The sequence below is a fragment of the Astatotilapia calliptera genome, chromosome 23 (genome assembly GCF_964374335.1).
Source record: "Astatotilapia calliptera chromosome 23, fAstCal68.1, whole genome shotgun sequence".
In the NCBI taxonomy this organism is placed as follows: Eukaryota; Metazoa; Chordata; class Actinopteri; order Cichliformes; family Cichlidae; genus Astatotilapia; species Astatotilapia calliptera.
This window is the reverse complement of record NC_137443.1, coordinates 38,886,363-38,908,564: the sequence shown is the minus strand read 5'-3', so window position 1 is coordinate 38,908,564 and position 22,202 is coordinate 38,886,363. Positions and strand designations below refer to the sequence as shown.

General features: G+C 39.6%; 1 protein-coding gene across 4 annotated transcripts in view; it reads right to left on the bottom strand.

Moving 5' to 3' along the window:
• LOC113015675 (interleukin-1 receptor accessory protein-like 1-B) overlaps window positions 1-22,202 on the bottom strand; it is a 341,411-nt gene that overhangs the window by 119,932 nt on the left and 199,277 nt on the right. For all 4 annotated transcript variants that reach the window (XM_026157785.2, XM_080297753.1, XM_080297754.1 and 1 more), the window contains one exon: window positions 13,921-13,995. In XM_026157785.2, the coding sequence (XP_026013570.1) occupies window positions 13,921-13,995 (75 nt within the window). The remainder of the gene's footprint in view (window positions 1-13,920; window positions 13,996-22,202) is intronic.

Below are 22,202 nucleotides of genomic sequence, written 5' to 3'. Positions count from 1 at the left end.
TGACAATTAACTGTGCTAAATCAGTGAAAAGGCAAATCTGTTGCCGTCTGTTGCAAATCTCTTGCCAACTACACAAAATACTTATATTCAGAGTCTAGCCAAAACTTCATAGATTTGAAACAGAAATTCCTCCACAACAAAAGTAGTGCTGCAGGATGGCAATTTAACTGCAAAATGACATTGGCGCAAAACAACCATTCTGACAGCTGGTTGACGAATGGTTGTAGGCTATGCTGGTTATATTCCTAAGTCCCCTACAGCAAAGAAACACATCACAGATCTCAGACTGCAAAGTGTTGGCAATCTGTCTGCATTTATTTCATTAGATAGAAATTATTTGAAGACCTTTATCAACCTGCCTGAGAGTGAGTGCAGTCAATCCAAGTCAGTTTGTGACAGTCTGGAGACAGATTTCCAGTGGTCGCCGCAACTCCTTGCATCTGTCACCTAAACTGAAAAAAATTCAGTATAATCACAGAGCAACCACCAATTTTTCCGGGTCGCATGGATGTTTCTAACTTAAAGACACTTTGTACCAACATGTTGAGAAAAAAAGACCTATTTTTTCGTGTATTCAGAGAGTATAACTGAATGCAATCCTTACTATATAGTAAAGAAAGCAATAAAAAAAAAACCTTTTGGCAGTAGAAATAGAAAATCAGTTGGGATTTGCAGAACCACCAAAACAGCAGCCCAGTTCTGCTCCACCAAATCTTTTCCTAATTCATCTCATCTCGTTCCAGAGCAGCATCTAGAATCACACATGCTGCAACAGCACAGGAAATCTCACTATTTATATTCAATGACTTTTCCCCTCTGATTACAAGTCAGGAAACTCTGCATTTGAAGTCTGTTGATCGATATTACACAGCACTTAAACGTCCCCCCGTGGGTGAAAAATCTTTTCATCTTTAATCAATTTCACATACGTGTGTCGTCATCTACATTTGCTACCTTCATCTATCAGAAGAAAGTCATTAAAACTGCATTTACTGCAGCAACGGTGGCATAAATAAACAAATCAACTGTCGGATTAGTTATAAGTTAAAACAGGACCACATTCTAGTATTCATCAAGACTTTTTTTTCTTACCTGCATTGCTTTACATTGTGTTTTAAAATGTGCTTGAAATGAGAGACCCAGTGATTGTCCCATTGGGTCAGTGCCTCTTATCTGCTGATATAATCAAGCCTGACAAAGGTAGAGGTTTTCTGACCTTCGTGAGTACCTACATGCAGGTGCAATGCAAGAACACTTAAGCCATTAAGCATAAAAATAGAAAACATCATCAAACCAGACTGTCTAGAAAATAGATGCTAAAGCTCAATTTATGATTAATAGGTCTACCCAGAGATGGAAAGTATTGCTGGCACAGGCAAGAGGCAGTATATCTTAATACTCAAGTGCTCTGGCCAGTTCGTGATGCTATTTTCTGCTAAGGGGGACAAACGCCTTGAGCCATTTTTCCTGTTTGCTGAGGCAGATATGATGTTGTGGGTGGGAGGAGAAGCAGAGCAGCACATGGTCACTGTGGTAAAATAGCTCGTCTTCTAAGGTCAAGCCATGATCTGAAACATGGCTGGTATCAGTGCTGCACTCACTGCTGCTCCGCTGGATCTGTTGACGAAAATTAGCCATCTTTGGTCGATAGAGCCTATCATCTCGTGACTGTCCCTGTCATTACTGTACTTATGTAAAACACTAATGGGAGCATCCCACCGCCAAGTATCCCTACCAATCACCACCAGCGACCCCCACCCCTTTCTAATATGACAGTAAAGATTTATACCTCCACACTGCAGGGCATATTAACCATTTGGGACAGTGTGCCGTTTTGTAACCACTTTCATCTGTAATAACCCAAGGTAAGACACCATCATATTTCATCCCCTCTGTGAATCTTAAATGAACCTGCTCACTTTTCCCCCCTTCCTCTGATGCTTTGCCCAAACTCCCCCTACCTTCATTTCTCTCTCATTCTCTATCCTCCTCTCTCCCTTTATCTTTATCTCACTCTGTCTTCCTCTCCTCCCGGGCCCTCGACTCATCTGGAGACTTGCCAGGAATGCAGATAGGATCACTCACAGATGTACAATAACTTGAGGGGAATAAATATGCCCTAATTGAGAGAAATGATGTAATATTGATCCCAGGGCCTCTGAACCTTTGGCATCGACGGAGCGTTCTGCCGAGCCCGTGACATTTAGAGGGATGGCTGGTGTGTACGTGAGTGTGAATGTATGTGATATTGGGAATAGGTGTTGTACAGCCAGAGAGACTTTTTTTTTCTTTGTGAAACTAAAAATGTGTCTTGTGGTGTGTTGAGAACTTCCTGCCTCAAATGATAACCCTAGTGTAAGGTAGAAGTGCAAGGATGATGTTTTCCCACCTGAGAATGTACTGAACACAACACTGAGCTGCTCCACCGTATAAAATAATGCTTTTTAAAAAATTCACTCTTAATTCGACCATAATTCACCAAATGAACATCATGCTATGATAAATAAAACTTGGAACTAGTTCTTGGAACCATAATCTTGAAGGGAAAATGTTTGCTGAGATGATAGATTAATTGAGAAGGACTAACAGAATTCATGTGTTAGTTTTTGTACGTAATTGGCTAAGCAGACAGACTGGATATCCAAAATCGTTCAAAGCTTATATGCTTCTCTGCAGTCCTCTAAGAAACCAATGACCCAGCTGTTTTACATGCTGTGACCATAGACAGTATCAAACATGGACTACTATGGGCTCTTCTGACACCGTCCATTGGTTTCTCGAATCTCTTTTTGAGACCTTGAGACGGGGCATTTCTGTCCCAATCTTGGTTTAAAAAAAACACGGATGTGACCAGCAAGGGTGGGTCTGGATGTGAAACATCACACTCTGGATGTCTGGAGTTTTGATCTCCTCCATACCTGCTTCATACCCTGGAGGATGGGGCTGTGGCTCCCCCACACTCCCTAGCAGATCGTTACATGGAGAAACCTTTGGAATGCAAGCATGCTGATCCACACAGGTGTGCACACAGGTGTACACACAGGTGTTCACAGACGCGGACTACAGCTTTCTTGGCTGCTGCCTCAAAGCACATTGTGCGCTGTCTATCTTGCGTGCTGCACAATATCGTTTATTACTTAGTATCTACTGATATTTACTGCTAGCTAGTTTATTGTGATGGTGCCGGTTTTTTTTATTATGTTGCTCTTTGTTGTTTGCTTTCTCTTCTGTTTTTTTTCCTCCATACAGGTGACCTGGGTGTTTTGGGGTTTTTTTGTTGTTTGGTTTTTTTTTTTCTTTCTTCCCCCCCCCCCTTCTCACCTTCTCTTCTCCCCTTTGGTTTTCTTTCTCTCCCTCTCTTTCTTTCATTCTTTCTCCCTGTCCAATCCCCCAGTCATGTCTGTCCCGTTTGTAGGAACTGAAAATAAAATAAATTCATAATTATAATAAAGGTCAATCAAATGGACCAATATGGCAAGGCCATGATGATCCACTTGGTAAAATAAATCCGCTTGGCATCTTTCTTGGCCTTAAGACAACAATTCTGATGGCTAAAGATCCAAACGGGACAAAAAAAAAAAAAAAAAAAAGAAACATCACAGTCATTGCTAAACGACTTGTGATTAGTAAGTCGTTAGCCAATGAGCGTACCAGGGATAGTCCTCATTTTTGAAGCATTGTATGACCAAGATTCATAAATACAGACCCAAGATGAGCAACTGAGACCATAAGCCTGCCAGGAAAGTTTTTACAAAGGTCAAGAAAGAAACCCGTTTCCTGGCCTTCAGATAGATTGCTGGTTTAAGGCTGATTCACATAATCGTGACACTGACCCCTGTAGGCTCTGTGTAGGTCCAGCAGACACCCATGCCCTTTCCTTTAGGCCATCTTGCTTTTTTTTAGAGCATGATAACATGAATGTCTCCTGGTTGTCATCTTCTGTTCAGCCTTTGGGGAGACCTCAAGCAGAGTCTAGCTACATGTCGTCTTGTTCGGAAGGAATTCTTGTTCATATAAACAAAACTCTTTGTGGACGGATTAAATTCAGAACAGGAATGGTTGTACCTTCTGTAACAGGTCCTTAGCACTCTTTTTGATATCAGATTTTGGAATAACACATGCATCTTTATTGGAGGCTTCACATTTCCTAAAAGATCAATTTTGCATTCAGAGAACCTGGTCTTAAAAAAAAGTCAATTTCACAGCATAATTTATAGATTTCAAATTGGGGTGATCATTATATCTACCTGACCCTTCAGCATTCACATCCGTTCTCTAGGACCTTTGGTATTTACCTTTAAAATGATCTACTACACATGTCTCTCTATCTGTTGCATGGTTTACCTTCATTCCACTGTGGACTACCAGTAGAAAACCCAAGACATCAATACTAATCATTAAAATATTGAAAATGATACCTTAATCAATGGGAGGTGATTCCAACAGCCCACCATTAGGATTTCAAATCCATACAACTAAAGGAAGAAACCTGTTTTAGAATAATGGGATGAGGACTCATGATCATAGACTGATCGTCGAGCAACGACTTTACATTTCAAAAGCATCTGCTGTAGCTCCGACTTTCAACTGCATTCTGCCAGCGTGGTGAAAGTTGACATTTTGTCTGCTGCTAGGTGCAGTTAATCATTTCTTCCTAATGATGCTTTGTTTTGACAGAGGATGCAACAACCCACAAATTCATTATATCTCTCAGTTTAGATTTTAGATTTAATGCGAGGGTAAGTCAGCTTAGAGGAAATGGGAGTCTCACAGCAACCTGACCTGCACAGGAATAACAGCCCAACCTCATCATTACCAAATGATTACAAAATCTAATTTGATGTGGCTACTGACTTATAAGTTAATTCAGGAAAATAATGGTTTTGTTCTGACTGAGGTACCCTCTGTTTATGTCAGTGGACTATGTAACTCCATCCTGTGAGTGACTGAGGACCAATTTCCAGTTGAAGTTGTTATTATGTACACACCAATGAATAGATTAGAAAGTTCAGCCTCTGAGAGCAGTGCAGACCCGCAGATTGCAATAGAGACTAAAACAAATGGATTTTCACAATCAGTCTTTCTGAGATGATGTGATAAGGTTTTAACTTTTGCAGTGCACACATTAGTGGTTAGAAATCTATTACTCAAAAAATTAAAGGAACACTTTTCAATCAGAATATAGCATCAAGTCAGTTAAACTGCTGGGAAATTGATCTGGTCAGTTAAATAGCAGAGGGGGTTGTTGATCGGTTCCAGTTGCTTTGATGTTAATGAAATTAACAACAGGTGGACCCCCCAAAACAGGAATGGTTTTACTTTTTTTTTTTTGACATTTGTTCTCTCATCATCTTTTCTGACTGTTTTGTATTTAGCTATGGTCAGTGTCATAACTGGTAGTGAGGTGATACCTGGGATTGTGGAGACCTCAAGTATAGCCTAGCTACATATCTTCTGGTTTCTATTAAATTGTTTTCTCATATAAACAAAACTCTTTGTAGAACGATAAAATTCAGAACATGGATGGCTGTACTTGCTGTAACAGGTGATTATCGCTTTCTTTTTGATATCAGATTTCTGAATAATGCATGGATCTTCTAACCTCCTCTGGTGGGCCCTGTGCTCATTGTGCAGCATTATGGAGCCTTACTGGCATTTGCCATAGGACACCAGAAACTGCAGGTCCACCACTGGCACCCTCTGCTTTTCACAAATGGGAGCAGGTTTTCCCTGAACACATGTGACAGATGAGAAAGGGTCTGGAGCAGAGATGGGCAGTAACGCGTTACTTGTAACGCGTTACTGTAATCAGATTACTTTTTTCAAGTAACGAGTAAAGTAAGGGATTACTATTGCAAAAACGGTAATTAGATTACCTTTACTTTCCCACAGGAACGCTGCGTTACTGCGTTACTAAAACCGTGATATTTTTGCGAGAATGTCGCATGACAGTGACGTAAGAGTAACGGTCGTGACAACAGCTGTGTGCAGATCAACAGTGGATCATATATCGAGTACGGGAGAGAGTATGAGCGTGCAGCGTTTAAAGTAGAGCTGGGCGATAGAACGATAACGATATGTATCGCGATATAACTTTTTCTCGATAGAAAAATTAACCTATCGCGATAGACCTCGCCGCTCTTGTCCTCTTAAAAAAACAAAACAAAAACAAAAAAACAGCCAATCCAAATTAAGTAGCGCAGAGCCGAACCAATCACAGCCGCAGCGTCACGTCACGTGACTTGTTACGTACAGCACAAGTGCCAAGCCGCACATGTGTATTTGTTTGGGAAGCAGCCAGCCACCGTACCGCCCGGGTAATGGAGGAAATGAGTGTGCCGACTAGAAAAATCAACCGAGCGCGACCGAAGAGAAAACAGATGATGGTTCCAATGCCGGAGAGATTGTCAAACGGAAGAGCCATAGAAGTTCCGTAGTGTGAAGGTATTTCGGCTATTTCAAGTCTGACAAAAAACAGAGTGGTAGTAGTAAATTTTGTAGTAAATTGTGCCGAAAGCAAGTCTGGAAATACAATAAACTGGTGCGTGCGCTACGTCCACAGGTACCCGGGTATTTTTGAAAATGCAGATTTTTTCTATGTGTTTGCACCTTTCGTCCACATGTAAACGGCGTTTTTGGTCACTGAAAACGAAGATTTTTAAAAACTCCGGCCAGGGTGGATATTTTTGAAAACTCAGTTTTTGCATTTACATGTGGACTAGAAAAACTGAGAAAACGCAGTGTCAAAGGTGTGCGCATTTTTTGACGTCACACTGTGCGCCACGTTATTGTTTCAGTGAAATGAATTTCTACAATACTGTTACTGTTAATTCTACTCTCTGCAGTGTTTAAATGCTTACATATACACACAGTTACTGTCCCTCCACACATATGACTCGGTTCTGCTTCTATGCCCCAGCTTTGTTTACTTTTTCCCACCAAGGCTTCTAGACTTCTGATTGGCCAACATTTCTGCACGGTTAGGAATCTAGCGCCACCTGCTGCTTTGGCATGTTCATAGCAGCGTTTTCCTTCATTTCTCCCTTTATGTGCGGACAGGATTATTTTTTAAAACGAAAACGGAAAATCTCCGTTTTCAAAAATACCCGTGTACGTGTGGACGTAGCCTCAGTCTCTGACTGGAAGCGCTAATTCGTCATTCGGCTTTTGTCAGACTAAAGTAACTGTTAAAACTGTTTGAAAAGCTCAGCTATACAACAAGGAGAGATTGAGAATTTCCTTTTAGTTCTCAGTTTATTTGATATTGACAAAAGTTAGTCAGTTTTGTCTGTTCTTCTGTAAAACAAACTAAGATTTATTTTTAGAATTAATATTTTGTTTCTAAGTGGAATTGACAATTTAGTCGTCTGTTTCGGTTGTTCTATTTTGAAACTTAAACGCTTTAGCGGCTGCCTTTTGTGTAGTTTGCAATATTTGCCTTTATTTATCTGAAAAAGTCTCATGTTCCTTAAGTACATCTACCCTGTTGAACTTATTATGGGAAATAAATATTTAAATAAAAACAAGCTGCTGATTATTTCACATTTTACTTGTGAGCAACGGCACATTTAAATCTTACAAATATAGTTATTTGGCTTATATCGTGATAGATATCGTTATCGCCTGAAATGAAAAAAACATATCGTGATATGAAAAAATCTTATATCGCCCAGCTCTAGTTTAAAGCATGGAAGTACTGACCTTACTTTAAGTTTGATTCCATAAAAAGTGACAAAAACATTAGTGTCCATTGTGTGTGGGAAGAAAACTTCTTTTTAAAGCAAAAAAAACCCCTAAACTTCCAAGCAAGCACCGAGTGCGACATAATGGGAAACTCACAGAGAAACTGCCGTATCCTTCCACTGACCGCTGCGGCACACCTGCACCAGGGTATACCTCCGCCTACCCAACTCCTGCTTTACAGGTGAAAATAGAGCAAAAGGACCGCTAGTCTTTGATTTTATTTATTTTCTGCTGTGTTTTACTTGCATCTATTTGAAAGACTGAGTGTAAACACACAAAATAAAATTTATGTGCTGGAATGTGTAGAAAATAGGTTTAAATATTAAACACATTTCTTCCAGTCAGAGAATGTTGCATATAATTAAATTTTTTGCTTGATGCATAAAGTTAAAAGATTAAAACTAATAAAACTATAAAAGTTTTAAAAAGAGACTTTTCCATTTGATTACATTTTATATGATGGATTATGCAGAAAAAGTAGAATTGGGCTGAAAGATCTATCGCTTTATTACCTATTCAGGTTGTAAATCGTGTTTTTAAAAAGTAACTAAGTAACTAAGTAATTAATTACTTTTGAAAATAAGTAATCAGTAAATTAACAGGATTACTTTTAGGGGGAAGTAATCAGTAATTAGTTACTGATTACTTTTTTCAAGTAACTTGACCAACACTGGTCTGGAGAAGCTGTGGAGAACGTTATTCTGCCTGTATCCCTGTTCAGCATGGCTGGTTTGGGGGTGGGTCTGAGGAGGCACAGATCTCTAGAGGCTAGCCAACAGGACCTAGATTGCCATTAGTTGGTTAGTTGCCTTAGATCCATTGCCAGACCCTACACGGGTGCAGTGGGCCCCTCCTGGTGCTTGATAATGCCCATTGAGTGTGCAGGAAGATCCTTTAGGATGAAGGAATTGATACCATTGACTGGCCCCACACTGGCCTGACATACATCTAACAGAACACCTCTGGCACATTATGTTTTTGGTCCATCCAAACCAGTTTGCACCTCTGACTGTCTAGGAGCCCAGTGATGCCCTGGTCTAGATCTGGGAGGAGATCCCCCAGGAAACCATCCATTGTCTCATAAGGAGCGTGCCCTTATGTCAGGCATGCACACAAGAACATGGGGGCCTAGATGTACCATTTTGAGTAGCTGCAATAAAAGTTTGGCAAAAAAAACTAGCCTGCTGCATCATTTTTCGTCTGTGATTTTCAGGGTGTCTGAATTCAGGCCTCTGTAGGTTGATAATTTTCATTTCCGTCGACTGACGTCTGTATCAGTATAGATTTCCAGGACTATTTTTTTTCCAGTTGTATATATATTACATCAGAAAAATGCTGGTCAGTACAAACAGGACAAAAAAAAACACCATAGCATGGGCATGTACCAGCAATAAAAACCTGCAATAGGCTACCACTCATCATCTATACGTATTCTACATCTATAAACACAAAGTGGAATGATGCTACATTGAAGAAAAGATAAGCACACATGAAGGTTTAATTATACTGGAACCTACGCCTGGCATCGGTACTTCAATTCAATGCTGTGATGTTTGGTTGCTCATTGTGGGTGTTTTGTGCAGACTCGTCAAGTTCTTCCACAGCAAAGTGAGAAAACATTTCTTTGTAGACCTGGCTTTGTGTACTGTTAATTGGAAGTAAAAGTGTGTTCAGACAGAATGGGAAGCAAATGCTAGATGTGGCATGATGGCTTGTAAGGTCAGTGGAAAAAAACACAAGTGGGCGTGAAAAGATGCAAATTGCTCCTGTTTTGCAAAATGTTAGTTTGAGCAAATGCACATGAATGGTGCCAAACCAAACAATGAAAACACAGTCCAAGACTAAAGCCACTCAATAGTTGCGTCTACCTTCCTTTGGCCACAATTTAGTGCAATCCGAGAGTGTAAAAAGATGTCCTGTACACAGAGAGAAAGCCATTCAAAATGTTGCAGACATATCAACTGGTTTCTGGAGCATCCTAAATGGAGTACAGGGATCTACTTTTACCAGGGTGTATTCTTGACCTTTGACCCTTTCCTGTGTTCACAATTTGTTGTTGCGCTACCCCACATTGTTAACTGAAAACCATAAATTCACTTCCATCCGCCCAGAGACTACCAGAATACACTTTGGGAAACAAACAAAATCCAAAACAAAGAAGTTTGGGATGAAAAAGCGAACACACCAAAATAATCAATTTAATCACTGAAACAGAAAACAACTCTTGAGATTTGCAAAATATTAGAGACTGGTGATGTAGAACAGCTTCTTAAAGTGAAGCACTTGTTTTTAATCTTGAAAGATTAGGTAGAATTTGAACAGGAGGCTCAGTAAAAAAGAAAATAAAAAAGTTTGTTTTTTTTCCTCTGCTGCAATTTCAGAAAACTCGCTGTCGAGCGATAATGTCAAGTGGCAGGGGATGAAGTGTGATATCCCGAGGATTGAGGTGAAGGGATTGAAGTTTCAACAGCCAATCAAGATCACAGGGGATCTTTCTGGGTTTTCCCTGAATGAACATCACAGGCGGCGTGCCACAGTGGTCGTAAATTCAATCTAAGCTGAAGTAAAATGTCAGGATAGGTAGGCCGGGAGTGACATGTTAGCTCTGCATAGAAAATAGGATTATAACAAATCAAATCTGGAAGACGCAGCAGCAGAATAAAGGCCCAAAAAAGCTGGTTGGTTAGGGTTCAATCCATGGTTGAGTCCGCTTTACGAACATAGATGAAAAACGAACGAATTTAGTAAGATTACCAAAAACATATTCATGCATAAAGGAAACGAACCTCACCCCAACCCTAAATTGTTAAACTATTTACAAAGCGTATAGATTAGCAGTACAGTAGAAACACTTGTCCTGCAGTAAGTCTGCTTAGCTGTACTCCAGTCGATTATGTGTACAAGACAGAGTGAAAGCAGTGTGCAGTGACATGTCAGACTGAATTACAGACGCGAACTGTATCTGATCTGTCCCACAGAGAAAGCAGCGGAGAGACATGCCCACTGAGGGCCTGCATGAGAAGAGCATTTACACAACATGTTTTAATCAAGCATTTTAAATTTAATCAGTTATAACTGAGGAAGCACATCCATTAGGAGACAGAGAAGTGAACGGAAAGTGCATGCTGATTAATTGGGACCCCCACTCCACAGATCCCTCTGCTCTCTCCGTTCTTCCCTCGAGTTCCGCAGCGAGCGCTTGAAAAGTGTATCTCCGCATTTGCCTTTTCACACTCTCGTCGCTCTCCCCGTCTCACCTGCCTAATTAACTGTCAGCTGAAGCCATTTGTTCTTCTATATTTTATGGAAGAAAGAATAAAAATAAATAAATAAAATTCCACCCGAGCTGCCATAAACCCTGAAAGGATATGCTGGGTTTGACTGGGCTCTCTGTGGATGATAAAAGCGCACTAGGCCAACACTGAGAAGAAGTGATAGGAGCTTGTACTGGCAGAGAATCAAATAGGTGTTCATATATTATGTACACAGTGCTGCTGACTCTGTGTAGAATATCAAAGGGTGCAGAGGTGGGTGAGGAGCATTAAAAAAACCCTACAGAATTCTGGCTAATCCTTAACCAGTTAAAACTAAAATGCAAATTTAAAGGGGATCTTTCATGCTGTTACAGTGGCAGGATTCTCATATGAAACATGGAAAGATTCAAATCATGAAGTCAGAGTATGAATAAGTAATATATATGTGGGGCGATCATGGCTCAAAGAGTTGGCAGTTTGTCTTGTAACCGGAAGGTTGCCGATGTGGCTAAACTGTAGCTTGCCTCCACCAGTGTGTGAATGTGAGAGGAATTGTAAAGCGCTTTGAGGGCCCCGAAAAGCGCTATATAAATGCATCCATTATTATTATTATTATTATTATTATTATTATTATTATTATTATTATTATTATTATTATTATTATATAAGCCAAAAGCTCAAATTTCATACTGTTTATTCCACTTTTGGCTCTGTATGACATCACTGAGCGCATACATGCCTAATATGGCACAGACACGGAACGGAAGCCACACCCACAAACCATCTTTTATGAGGGGCAGCCAATCAGAAGAGAGTTACCTTAAAGGGATAGTTCATGGAGCTTAAACATGAATTGCTGTACAGATAATAAAAAAGATAGATAATTCTGAATAATGCAATGCTACTTTATTACAGGCATGTGCTCAAAAATGTGCATAATAGGTGCCCTTTAAATGCAGCCTGGTACAATTAGCAGTGAAAATGAAGGGCTCAAAATATTCTTTTGATGAAAAATACAGTAAAAGTACAGTTTAGTAAAAACATATCTTTTCTACCTTTATTGCCTGTTCTCAAAGCTATCAGGTAATGGATTTTGCAAACCATCATTATCCACTAAGAAAACTTAATCAGATGAAGAAAACCAGGGAGACTTTTATCCATCATCAATTTAAGGCTACAATGACTTGCACCTATTTTCCCATTGCCACGTTTTACCTCTGCGAGACCGTTTTGTTCATCGCCCATGACAAATTTACTTCAAAGGAAGCCTCCATCGTGACCCATTTTCTCTTCCACCAACAGCCGAGCTTTTGCCCAATAAGGCACAAAGCGGGAATTTTCCCATGAGCCCCCCTTGCATCCAAAGCTGGTAAGGCGAACGAAAGGTACCGAGGCGGCCACATGAGGCGGAATTGGAGGCAATCACTTGGAGTGCTGCTAACATAATACACTGAAGATGATACGAAGAGAGATTATGTACTGACTCATTAAAGATGAACAAACACAAGCTGCATCAGTGTTGCACAAAATAACCAAGATAGATGTGATGAGTGTGAATACAATGAAAAGGCATAGGATTGGAGGAGAAAGAAACACAGCGGACACGGCTTTTATACCAAGTGAATCACTTTCATATACAGATGTGATAAATGACTCATCCTTTTCTATCTTCTATCCTTCCTGATAAAAACTCAAGGTCCATTCACAAAAGGGCCAGGAAAGTAAAAAGACCTAATTGAAATATTGCATATTGAACAGTGCTTGGTAGGGATGTCACCAGAACTGATATTTCCAGTAGCTTTCTATACCACAATTCTGAAAACAAGAGGGCACTTTCCTGATACCATGGGTAATATAGGAGGCAATTATACAGAGTGGGATTTTTACTAAGATAATAATAATTGGTACTAAAAATTTGATATTCATTTGCAAAGCTGTTTATACCAACAATGACATCTTTCCCTCCTCCTCCTGCAGACACACGACTTCACACAGCAGCTACAGACAGACAGGCACACAGTCCCTCTTATCCCTAGCCCCTCCCACCACCAGCAGCTGAACTCTTGAACAGCAGCAGAACAAACTTGCTAAAGCAACTTAAAGACCGACACCCCTGTCTTTGTGAGAAATTTCTAGGGGCCTGTAAATCTCCTGTTTCAGCAACGACGAAACTGTTATCATTAATATTGACCAAGCTGGTGTTAACATTACCATTTAACTATTAGCTCTCTGGCAAGTCATGATCAGGATAGGGGCTAGCAGCTATGGCTAGTGTTAACATTATTGTTGGAGCTAGGCAGTCCTGCCCATCTGAAATGATAACGGACAGCGTTAATTTAACAGGCAGAAATGTGTTATGGTCTGTAAGAGCAACTAGACAAAAACAGTGGCGGTCAATAACAACAAACTTAACAACTATTTTATCAGCTATGATCATACTGCCAACTCAAAACCTTAATGTAGAACATGAAAAAAGCTAATTATATTTAACATTAATTGCCTGATAGATACTGAAGAAAAAAAGAACAGAGCAAAAGCAAAGTGGTAATACGTAGAAGTAACTCCTCAATAAAAAATATTGTATCCAAGAGAAACAATGTGGTGCATATTCATAGAGGAAGAGCAGAATATCCCCAGCAACAGCAAGGCGACATTTACCAAGTATTACACTACAAATTAAGAAACTACCATTGGGGTTGTTACCTAATAATATCTGACTCTAAAACTTTCATCCTACATGGACAAAATAAGCACATCACTCCAAAAAACCAAAGCTAAAGTAAAGTAGAACAGGACCTACTTTGAAGCGCCAACTGGCTAATCTAGAAATCTGAAGCAATGCCATTGTGTAGCGCAAGCTAGTGCGACACTGTATCCTCATAAAACAAGCGATCACTGTAGGGAATGAAACGAGATTTCTTACCTATTGCCATTTCTATGATGCTCATTTGGCTCTCTGAAGGGAAAAGGATTTTTGGCGGCTTGTCTGTCAGGGGAGCTGTGAAAACACAAACAGAAAGAAAGAGAGAGCGCATTAAATTCCACATCTTTTCTCCTCGGTGGACTGTGGGAGTATGATTTATTCATTAAAGACCACAATAAAAGCGTCCTTTAAATGGGAGCAAACACATGGAAATATATATATTTAAATAGTGGACAGAAGAAGAAGGAGAAGAAGGATGAATTACCCAGTCAAAGCTTTAAATATCAGTGTGCATGCTTTCAAAGCAGAAGCTACTTCAGTACTAATGCCACTCATTCTTTGAGTAAGTCACGATACGGTGCCAACACGGAATACATTACAAGCTGTTTTGTATATACAGGGGCTGTGCAGCTACTCAACCATTTCCAAAAACACCGTGTAATGTCAGGTAAAAAAACAAAACAAAAACATTTGCAGCTGCAGTGGGCACGGGAAGGTCGAGAGCTGCAGGAAGAGATGCTGTCCTTTCAGCTGTGTACAGCTCATAATGACTGCAACACGGGAGTTTCACAAATGCTTACAGTACAGCAACAGCGGTAATATTAAAATTAACCTAAGAAAAACAAAACCGCCCGAGACCAGCAATGAGATATAAATGATCAATATGTCAGCCACGAGCACGTTGCTGATTTAAAAGCCTATCACATTTGACACGAGAACAGCCTTCGGTCCCAACTCCCTTCGAAATGCACCAACTCCAATTAGACAGCTGCTGAGTAACAAAAGACGTGCACTTAGAGGCTCCTCATTATAATGATTCCCTAATTGGTTCTAGTCTTCAAAGTGGCATCGGAGAGGTTTTCTATCTTTGCACGCTTGGAAATACTCGGAGGGTTGAGGCTTTTTTTTCTTTTTCCATACAAATGAGTTGCGGTTTGACTGCAGCAGCGATCGTTGAGGTGAACCTGGGAAAAATGAGCCTGGGTTTAGAGAGTCGATCGACAAGATGGAGGCGAGTTTTTTGGAAATTTAAACTGAGCTGAAATCCCACGTAATATAATTCAGCACAACGCGAGATGGTATCATAAAATGTGTTATCCCAACAACCGATCCTTCGTGGGCACTCAGATCTTCATTTGGCCTCTGTGTAGAGCAGCAAATAGCAGCTGGGAGCTTTATGATGCAACTCAAAACCCTTTGAAAATGATTTCTCACTGATGCTGCAGGCAAGATTCTGTCTTGACGAGGCCAGTAAAACACATTATAAAAATTATACTATTTTGGTCGAAGTATTTGGCTCGTTTTTCAAGAAAAGGATAGTTTTACATCACCCATTTTAGCAGGTGATGTAACTGGTACTTATATCACTTGGTACATGGAAGTTTCTTATTAGTATCTATAGCTTTGTAACAAATAGTGCTTACACTTTATTTTAAGGAGCTTGTGGTCAACAGTTGTTGCTAATTAGCATCCACAGTGGTAGCGCATTCCTCCTTTGGCTGTCACTATGAAGTACTTATTTGTAATTTCTGCCTTATTCTGTTATTAAGTAACAGATTTTAATTTTATTAAGGCTTAACGTTAGATTGACCCTGACACAGGGGCTGTAGCTGGCAGCTGTCTGCGTCACTACGTGTTTTTCTGTGTAATCTGACAAATAACATGAATTTTATGTGAACAAACTGACCCTTGAATAAGTCTGCACTCTGGTTTTGGTGAGTGAGGTTTAACTACTTAATTTCTGTTACTTTGGACTAATTAACAGGTCTGTGCTACGCAGCCTTGCTGTATATGCTAACACTATCAAATGTCATGATTTTGACATTTTCTATAACACTCACATCTACTTTCTCCATTTGTTTGTTTTTCCTCTAATTTACTACATGTGTTCAGTTAATGACTTTACTATTACCAGATCATCTATAATCTCCTAATGTTAACCTTTACAGCAATCTCTTGTGGTCCTAGTGATTCTTTTCTCTTCCTAGTTTCCATTTCTTTTCCATTTTTTCTTCATGAAAGACTCTGTCAGTTTTATTTTCTACCACATGCTAACCTAGTTTGGATAGCTTCTGTCTGCATGACCAAAGTCTGGATTTAAAGTTTTAGATTTTGGATTGGTCACTGTCCAGCACCTGCACAGTGATTGTTTTTTTTTTGTCTCAAACTATTACATCAATAAAAAGGAATTAGGAAGTCATTGACCCCAAACTCTAGGTGGCTGTGTAGTGTAGTAGCTTGGTGAAGCAGAATAGAATAAGTGGCTTATAATGACCAAAAAAGAGATAATGTTCTGTGATGATTCATGCTATTACGTAAGCCATTATTTCTAATAGTGAACATGTGCACAACAATATAAAATGTCAGCAGACAATATGCAGATTTACAGTTGCAGTGAAAGTTACAAAGGTCACTCAAATAATTACAAAATGTTGCCTCCTGTTCTGCCACATCTATGGATTTGTTTGTTTAGGCCTTACTAACACAGGCCCAGAGACCCCGCAGCTGTTACGGAAAAATATGTATTCCCTGACAAGTTGATGAGTGGTTGCTGGAGGTTGCAGACAGTGGCTGGATGAAAAATATTATGAGATACTGCAAAAATATCTTATTGCTTTGGTCACTAGTAGATTGCCGCTGTCGCCACAGTATGTATAGAAGACTCCAACTTGTCTGCAAACACTGGCCAACTAGTTAGGAAGTGGAAACCGAGACAATTTGCCTTCAAAGCAAAAGTTGCCCTTTTCAGGGTAGGACGACTTTTCTTTTTGAAGGAAAACATTCTCTAGTGTTTGCCGCTCTTTTTTAAATTTCACTACCGCTCAGGTGTCAGAGGCAAGTGTCTTCCATGCAAACTATTATTGATTGTAGCCATCTCCTCATGACCTAAGTAATCATAACACAGTTTGTGATGCAGCACCATCTTTCATCGATTTCACGTAACCAATACTAGCAAGCTCCAGTAACCACTTGCCGAAAGGTTGGCAATAAACATTTTCCCCTGGTGACCAGATATTGTGGGTCACTAACTGATCCTCTAAGCCTGTAGTGACTGACGCCTCACCGAGTTTATCGGGTTAAGTTGGGTTGGTTATAAAATGTCTCCTGTGCTGAAGCCTCATAACTTGTTGCCCTATTCATCCATCCCTGCCTCCTCCCTAAGAGGTTTTTCAGCTCTAGAAAATAAATACACTACTTAGAAAAGCATCTACAAGGATAGTAGATGTTCTTGCCCAGTAAAGTGTGCACTTTCAACGAAAAAGCAAAAATGACTTGATTGACTCATTTTATTTTTTATATAGTCGATTTAATCTGAAGAGGATGGCTGGACTCTCGGGAGAAAAACATTTTGAAAGCATCATTTTAGAAGGAAAAAAAGGAATAAGAGTTCCAATGTCACAACAACTGACCGACAAAACCATACTGTGGCCTTAAAAAAAAGAAACGCTCATGCAATGAGTAGCAATATGAAAGCAGGAAAATGCCTCGGAGGTCATTAATTACTGTAAAAAAAAAAAGGTCCGCAGCAAATTATGCCTGTGCCAGGCATATTTCAATGCTGTATAAAAAAATTAAAAAAAACCTCATTACCTTAATTACCTTTTTCTTGATGAAATATGCTTAGATTATTTTGTTTCATTATGACATGAAAAGAGAAGTGAGTTTTTTCCACTCCGATGGTTTGTCTTCTGTAAGACAATGCTGATTCTGAGGAGAGGAGATGGTGCATAGGAATGTATTTATAGAAACATGAAAAGAGAACTGAGCCGAGGATACAAACATCAAACATGGAGCCACAGCTCACTGCATATGCTGTTACTGTAAGGTGCATTTGTTGTGTAACTTCAGTTGTACACTGTAGTTTGTATATTAAAACCAAAACAATACTTTGTCATAATTACTCAAATCTATAAGATCCAATCAAACCCAAAGACCTGTTCTGTTGCGCTGCTGCATGAGCAATTTTGTGTCAAATTAATATTGCAAGCACTTCTTCTTTTCAGCTGCTGGAAATTTCATTGGCCGAGCTTTGCATTATGGAGAAGCAATCCTCGCTACTGCCTCCAGTAACACCTGGAGGTAGGAAACCATGATAGCTACTGAAGTTACACAATCGATTGCCAGGATGCGAAAATTGAAAATGTAGCACAGGGTTGGAAAAATCTGAAAGCTTTAAGAGTCCTGCTGGCACCAGCACCAGGAATACCAAAAATGTTTGCCCTGTGGCGTTCATACAGCTGTACACAGCAAAAAAAGTGCGAGAATTAATTTCTAATCATTATTTTAAAGTCAAGAAAATGTGCTCTCTACAGCCAATTAGCTTCTGAATATGTTTGTTCAAATATTCTCAAGGTCTACATACTTCTGGAAATATCTGCGTATATACTGACTTGGGGTTTTCTAACTAGGGACCAAACTCAAAACTTGATTTTATTTGAAAGATCATATCAATCTTCGAATATTACTGTACAGTATTGTGCACCTTGGCCACCACTCTTTTCTTTACATTTGGTTTCCAAGGAATTCAGATGGTCTCGAGGAAACTTTTTTTGGACACTGGCTTCTCTTCCTTGCACCTGACCATTTTCAGAGGAATATTGTTGTTCTTTGTTTGGTTTCAAAGTCACTTAACACTGAATCATTCATGAATACAAACAGTACCTAACTCAAAGATAAACCAGCGTGTGTCGACAGATACAACTTTTTCCATTTCTTTATCTGAATCTATGAAAAATGCAAAAGACAACACATTTTGACAGCATGCAGTATATCCTTAATAAAAAACCCAAAAGGTTAGAGGCCTATAAAATTATCTACAAGAGATGAACAGTGTCTGAAAGTAACATCCTTCAGAAATAAGATCCAGCAAAGACCTGACGCAGGACCTGAGAGATACACCTTCATTTGATCTACTGTTCACTGAAGCCTCATCGGAAATGGTTTCAGTGGAAGGGTGGCTGTCAAGAAGCCATTTTTAAGGAAGGGAAACGAGATATGCCAGATTACAGACTTATTAACACTTTCATTTTGTATGTAATTTTACCATTTCACTACTTTTTAGCCGAGGAAGTTTCCTTTGACCTTTGCAGCTTTGAACTTCATGATTACTGGGCAAACAGGATTAGTCCACTCAGTCTCAGTTAAAGGGGCATGACACGTTGTTCACTCACTCAACTTGCACTTAAGTGGTTTGACTTTTTTTCTTTTTTTTTTAAACGCAGAAAAGTCATGCTTAAATTCAAATGTGAAGGCTAGTTTTGATTTGCTGTTTGCACCGAACGAGTTCAAGGTGAAATCCCAAACCTGGAAGGCAATCAAAGTGCTGATGTAATTTTTAACAAGCTCAGAGAACACGGGGTTGATTCTTGGCAAAAGCGGAACCATTTCGAAGCTAAAGTTAACAAAGTAGGAGAAGGCTCTTTAACTGTAGTAGAAATACTGCCCTTCACTGAAATCAAGGGCACGCTGCTACTGATATGCTGTTCGTCAGTGGGATCCCAACATGCTGGAAGGCATGCAAACGCGCATTCACACACAGACACACAAAGTTGAGATGCATTAGTGAAGCTGGCTGGTCTTCAAATACAAAACCATAATTCTGTGGTGGGTTATTATGAGTGGGAGTGGGCAGGCTTTTCACCGGGGGGCTAGAAACACATCCAGGCTGACCTGTTTCCCTGCACACAAACACAGATATATTATAAGCACATTACACACAGTCGCACACAGCCATCCGTGCACACATCGACACTAAAAAGCTTGATGCTGGCATTAGCTGAGGAGAAAATGGGTAACCCTTCCTTTTACAGTCCCCTAAATACAAAGACTTATCACGTTCATATAAAGTAAATTATAGTGTTTTGTGAGGTAGAAAAAGCAGGTGAGTGCAGAAAAACTACACCTGAAATACCCTTTATGGGAGAATATGGCCACAAACTGCACAAAAATAAGTAATTTATTGGAGCATATTATCCAACTGTCTCACATTACAGTACTATGCAAGTCTTAAGCCAAAGAGGAGACTTCATATTTTAAAAGTGGTCTTGAGCAACAGGCATTCTGAAGGTCCAGAGAACCAGAGAAATGTTTTTGTTTGTTTGTTAAACAACTGCACACTGACTTATGGGTTATTTAAGCATAAAAAATAAACTTAACTTAAGGAATGAACAACCATCTACACATAACACATCATATCTTCTTGTTTCTTTAGATGAATCTATGAAAAAAACCAAAAATAACACAGTTTGACAGACTTAAAATAATATTTTCACACCAACAACTGGAAACTGGACAAATGGAGGATAAAAGATGAAATGACAGGACTAAAAATCTCTGTCTGAAGTAAAAAAAAAAAAAAAATCTAACAAAGAACTGACACGGACCTGAGAAATTTATCTGAGTTGATCCATCTACTGTTTACCAAAATCTAATTAGAAATAGTCTGATTAGAAGCGAGGACATCAGGCAGAAAGAGTTCAGGCCAAATTACACAAGCACTGGACTGACAATCAGCAGCAACAGGTCTCATGGATGTTTGGTTAAAATCATGATCAATATGTATAAAGGAGGTCAGGTTGTTATGATTCTGGGCTCCATTTCAGCCAGTGGTGTCAGAGATCCTGTCAAAATTGATTTAATAATAAACCCAGAAAGGTACCAACAGATTGGTATCCACCATGCAAAGTGTATCTTAGGTAAAAACTTTTTCAGCATGACAATGTAGTAAAAACATATGAAAACCACACAGTGAACACTGTCAGTCATGGATCGGCCTCCCCAGAGCTCAGACCTCAACATTATTGAAGCAGTGCGGGATCATCTTGACGGAGAACAAAAGAAAAGGGAGTCGAACATCTAGAGAAGATCTTTGAATGTCCTTCAAGAAACCTGGAGAACTATTTCTGAAGACTACTTAAAGAAATGACAAGAAAACTTGCCAAAGAGCGTTTAGACTGTGTTGAAGAATAAAGGTGGTCACATCAAATATTGACTTTCAAGCTCCTTAGAATTGCTTCAATAAATCTCTGTGCTTATTACTCATTTACCTAGCAAAATACAAAAAAAAAATGAGGGTTAGCACTAGACCACACGTGTCGAACTCCAGGCCTCGAGGGCCGGTGTCCTGCAGGTTTTAGATGTGTCCTTGATCCAACACAGCTTATTCAAATGGCTAAATTACCTCCTCAACATATCTTGAAGTTCTCTAGAGGCCTGGCAATAAACTAATCATTTGATGACCCAGGGTAATATCTAAAACCTGCGGGACACCGGCCCTCAAGGCCTGGAGTTCGACACCGGTGGACTAAACCTTTGCACAGTAGATTCATAAAATAGACCTTAAAGAGGTGATTTTTAAACAAATATGTTTGTTTGGCCCCTCAAGAGTTGTGGAACAAGCCAAATGTCATCAACCCTGGTTAACTACAGTTGCACTTGATGGATAACAGAACCATCCAGAATTCTTTTTAAAGAATTGGTTGCCTATTTTAATAATAATAATAATGGATTGGATTTATATAGCGCTTTTCAAGGCACCCAAAGCGCTTTACAATGCCACTATTCATTCACTCTCGCATTCACACACTGGTAGAGGCAAGCTATGGTTGTAGCCACAGATGCCTTGGAAAGTTTTCCTAGAAAGTACCCAGTAGTATTCTATGTACTTAGCTACATATTACTTGCTTATTACCACCGGTAATTACCTAATATACTACAAATTATCATGTATTTATAGGGTATGTTGGGTTACCAAAAAGAAAAAGAAAATGCCTCAGAGGCCTTGTGATCTGCTCTCGCTATGATCACATGATGATGGATGGAGGGATGAAGTAATGAAACAGAAAAAAAGACCTCGTTCTCTTCCATTAACTCCAGCATCACCTTTCTCCCTCCACCCGTCCATGCGTCGCTCGCTCTATGTCTTTGTAGCTCTGTCTGTCTGTTGTAGTCACTCTCAGTGATGAGAGAGAGGGAAGATGAAATAGTGGGAGAGGAGGAGGGAGGAAGGCAGAGGGTTGTGGTCCTCTGTTCACACCTCATTAAAGACCACTTCAGCAGACATAGATTAAGAGGAGAAGCGTGTATGTGTGTGCATCTGTGTGTGTGTTTGTTTGTTAGCTTGAGATCGTTAAAGAAAAGATGCAGCGCGAGTTCCACATGAGAAAATAAATGAAAAAGCAACTTGAGAGGAAAACCTTGTTAGTCACACATGTAGAAAAGAAGAAGAAAAAAAGCTTCGCTATCTTGGAGTCTTTATATATCGTAAGCTCGAAGCCTCTCAT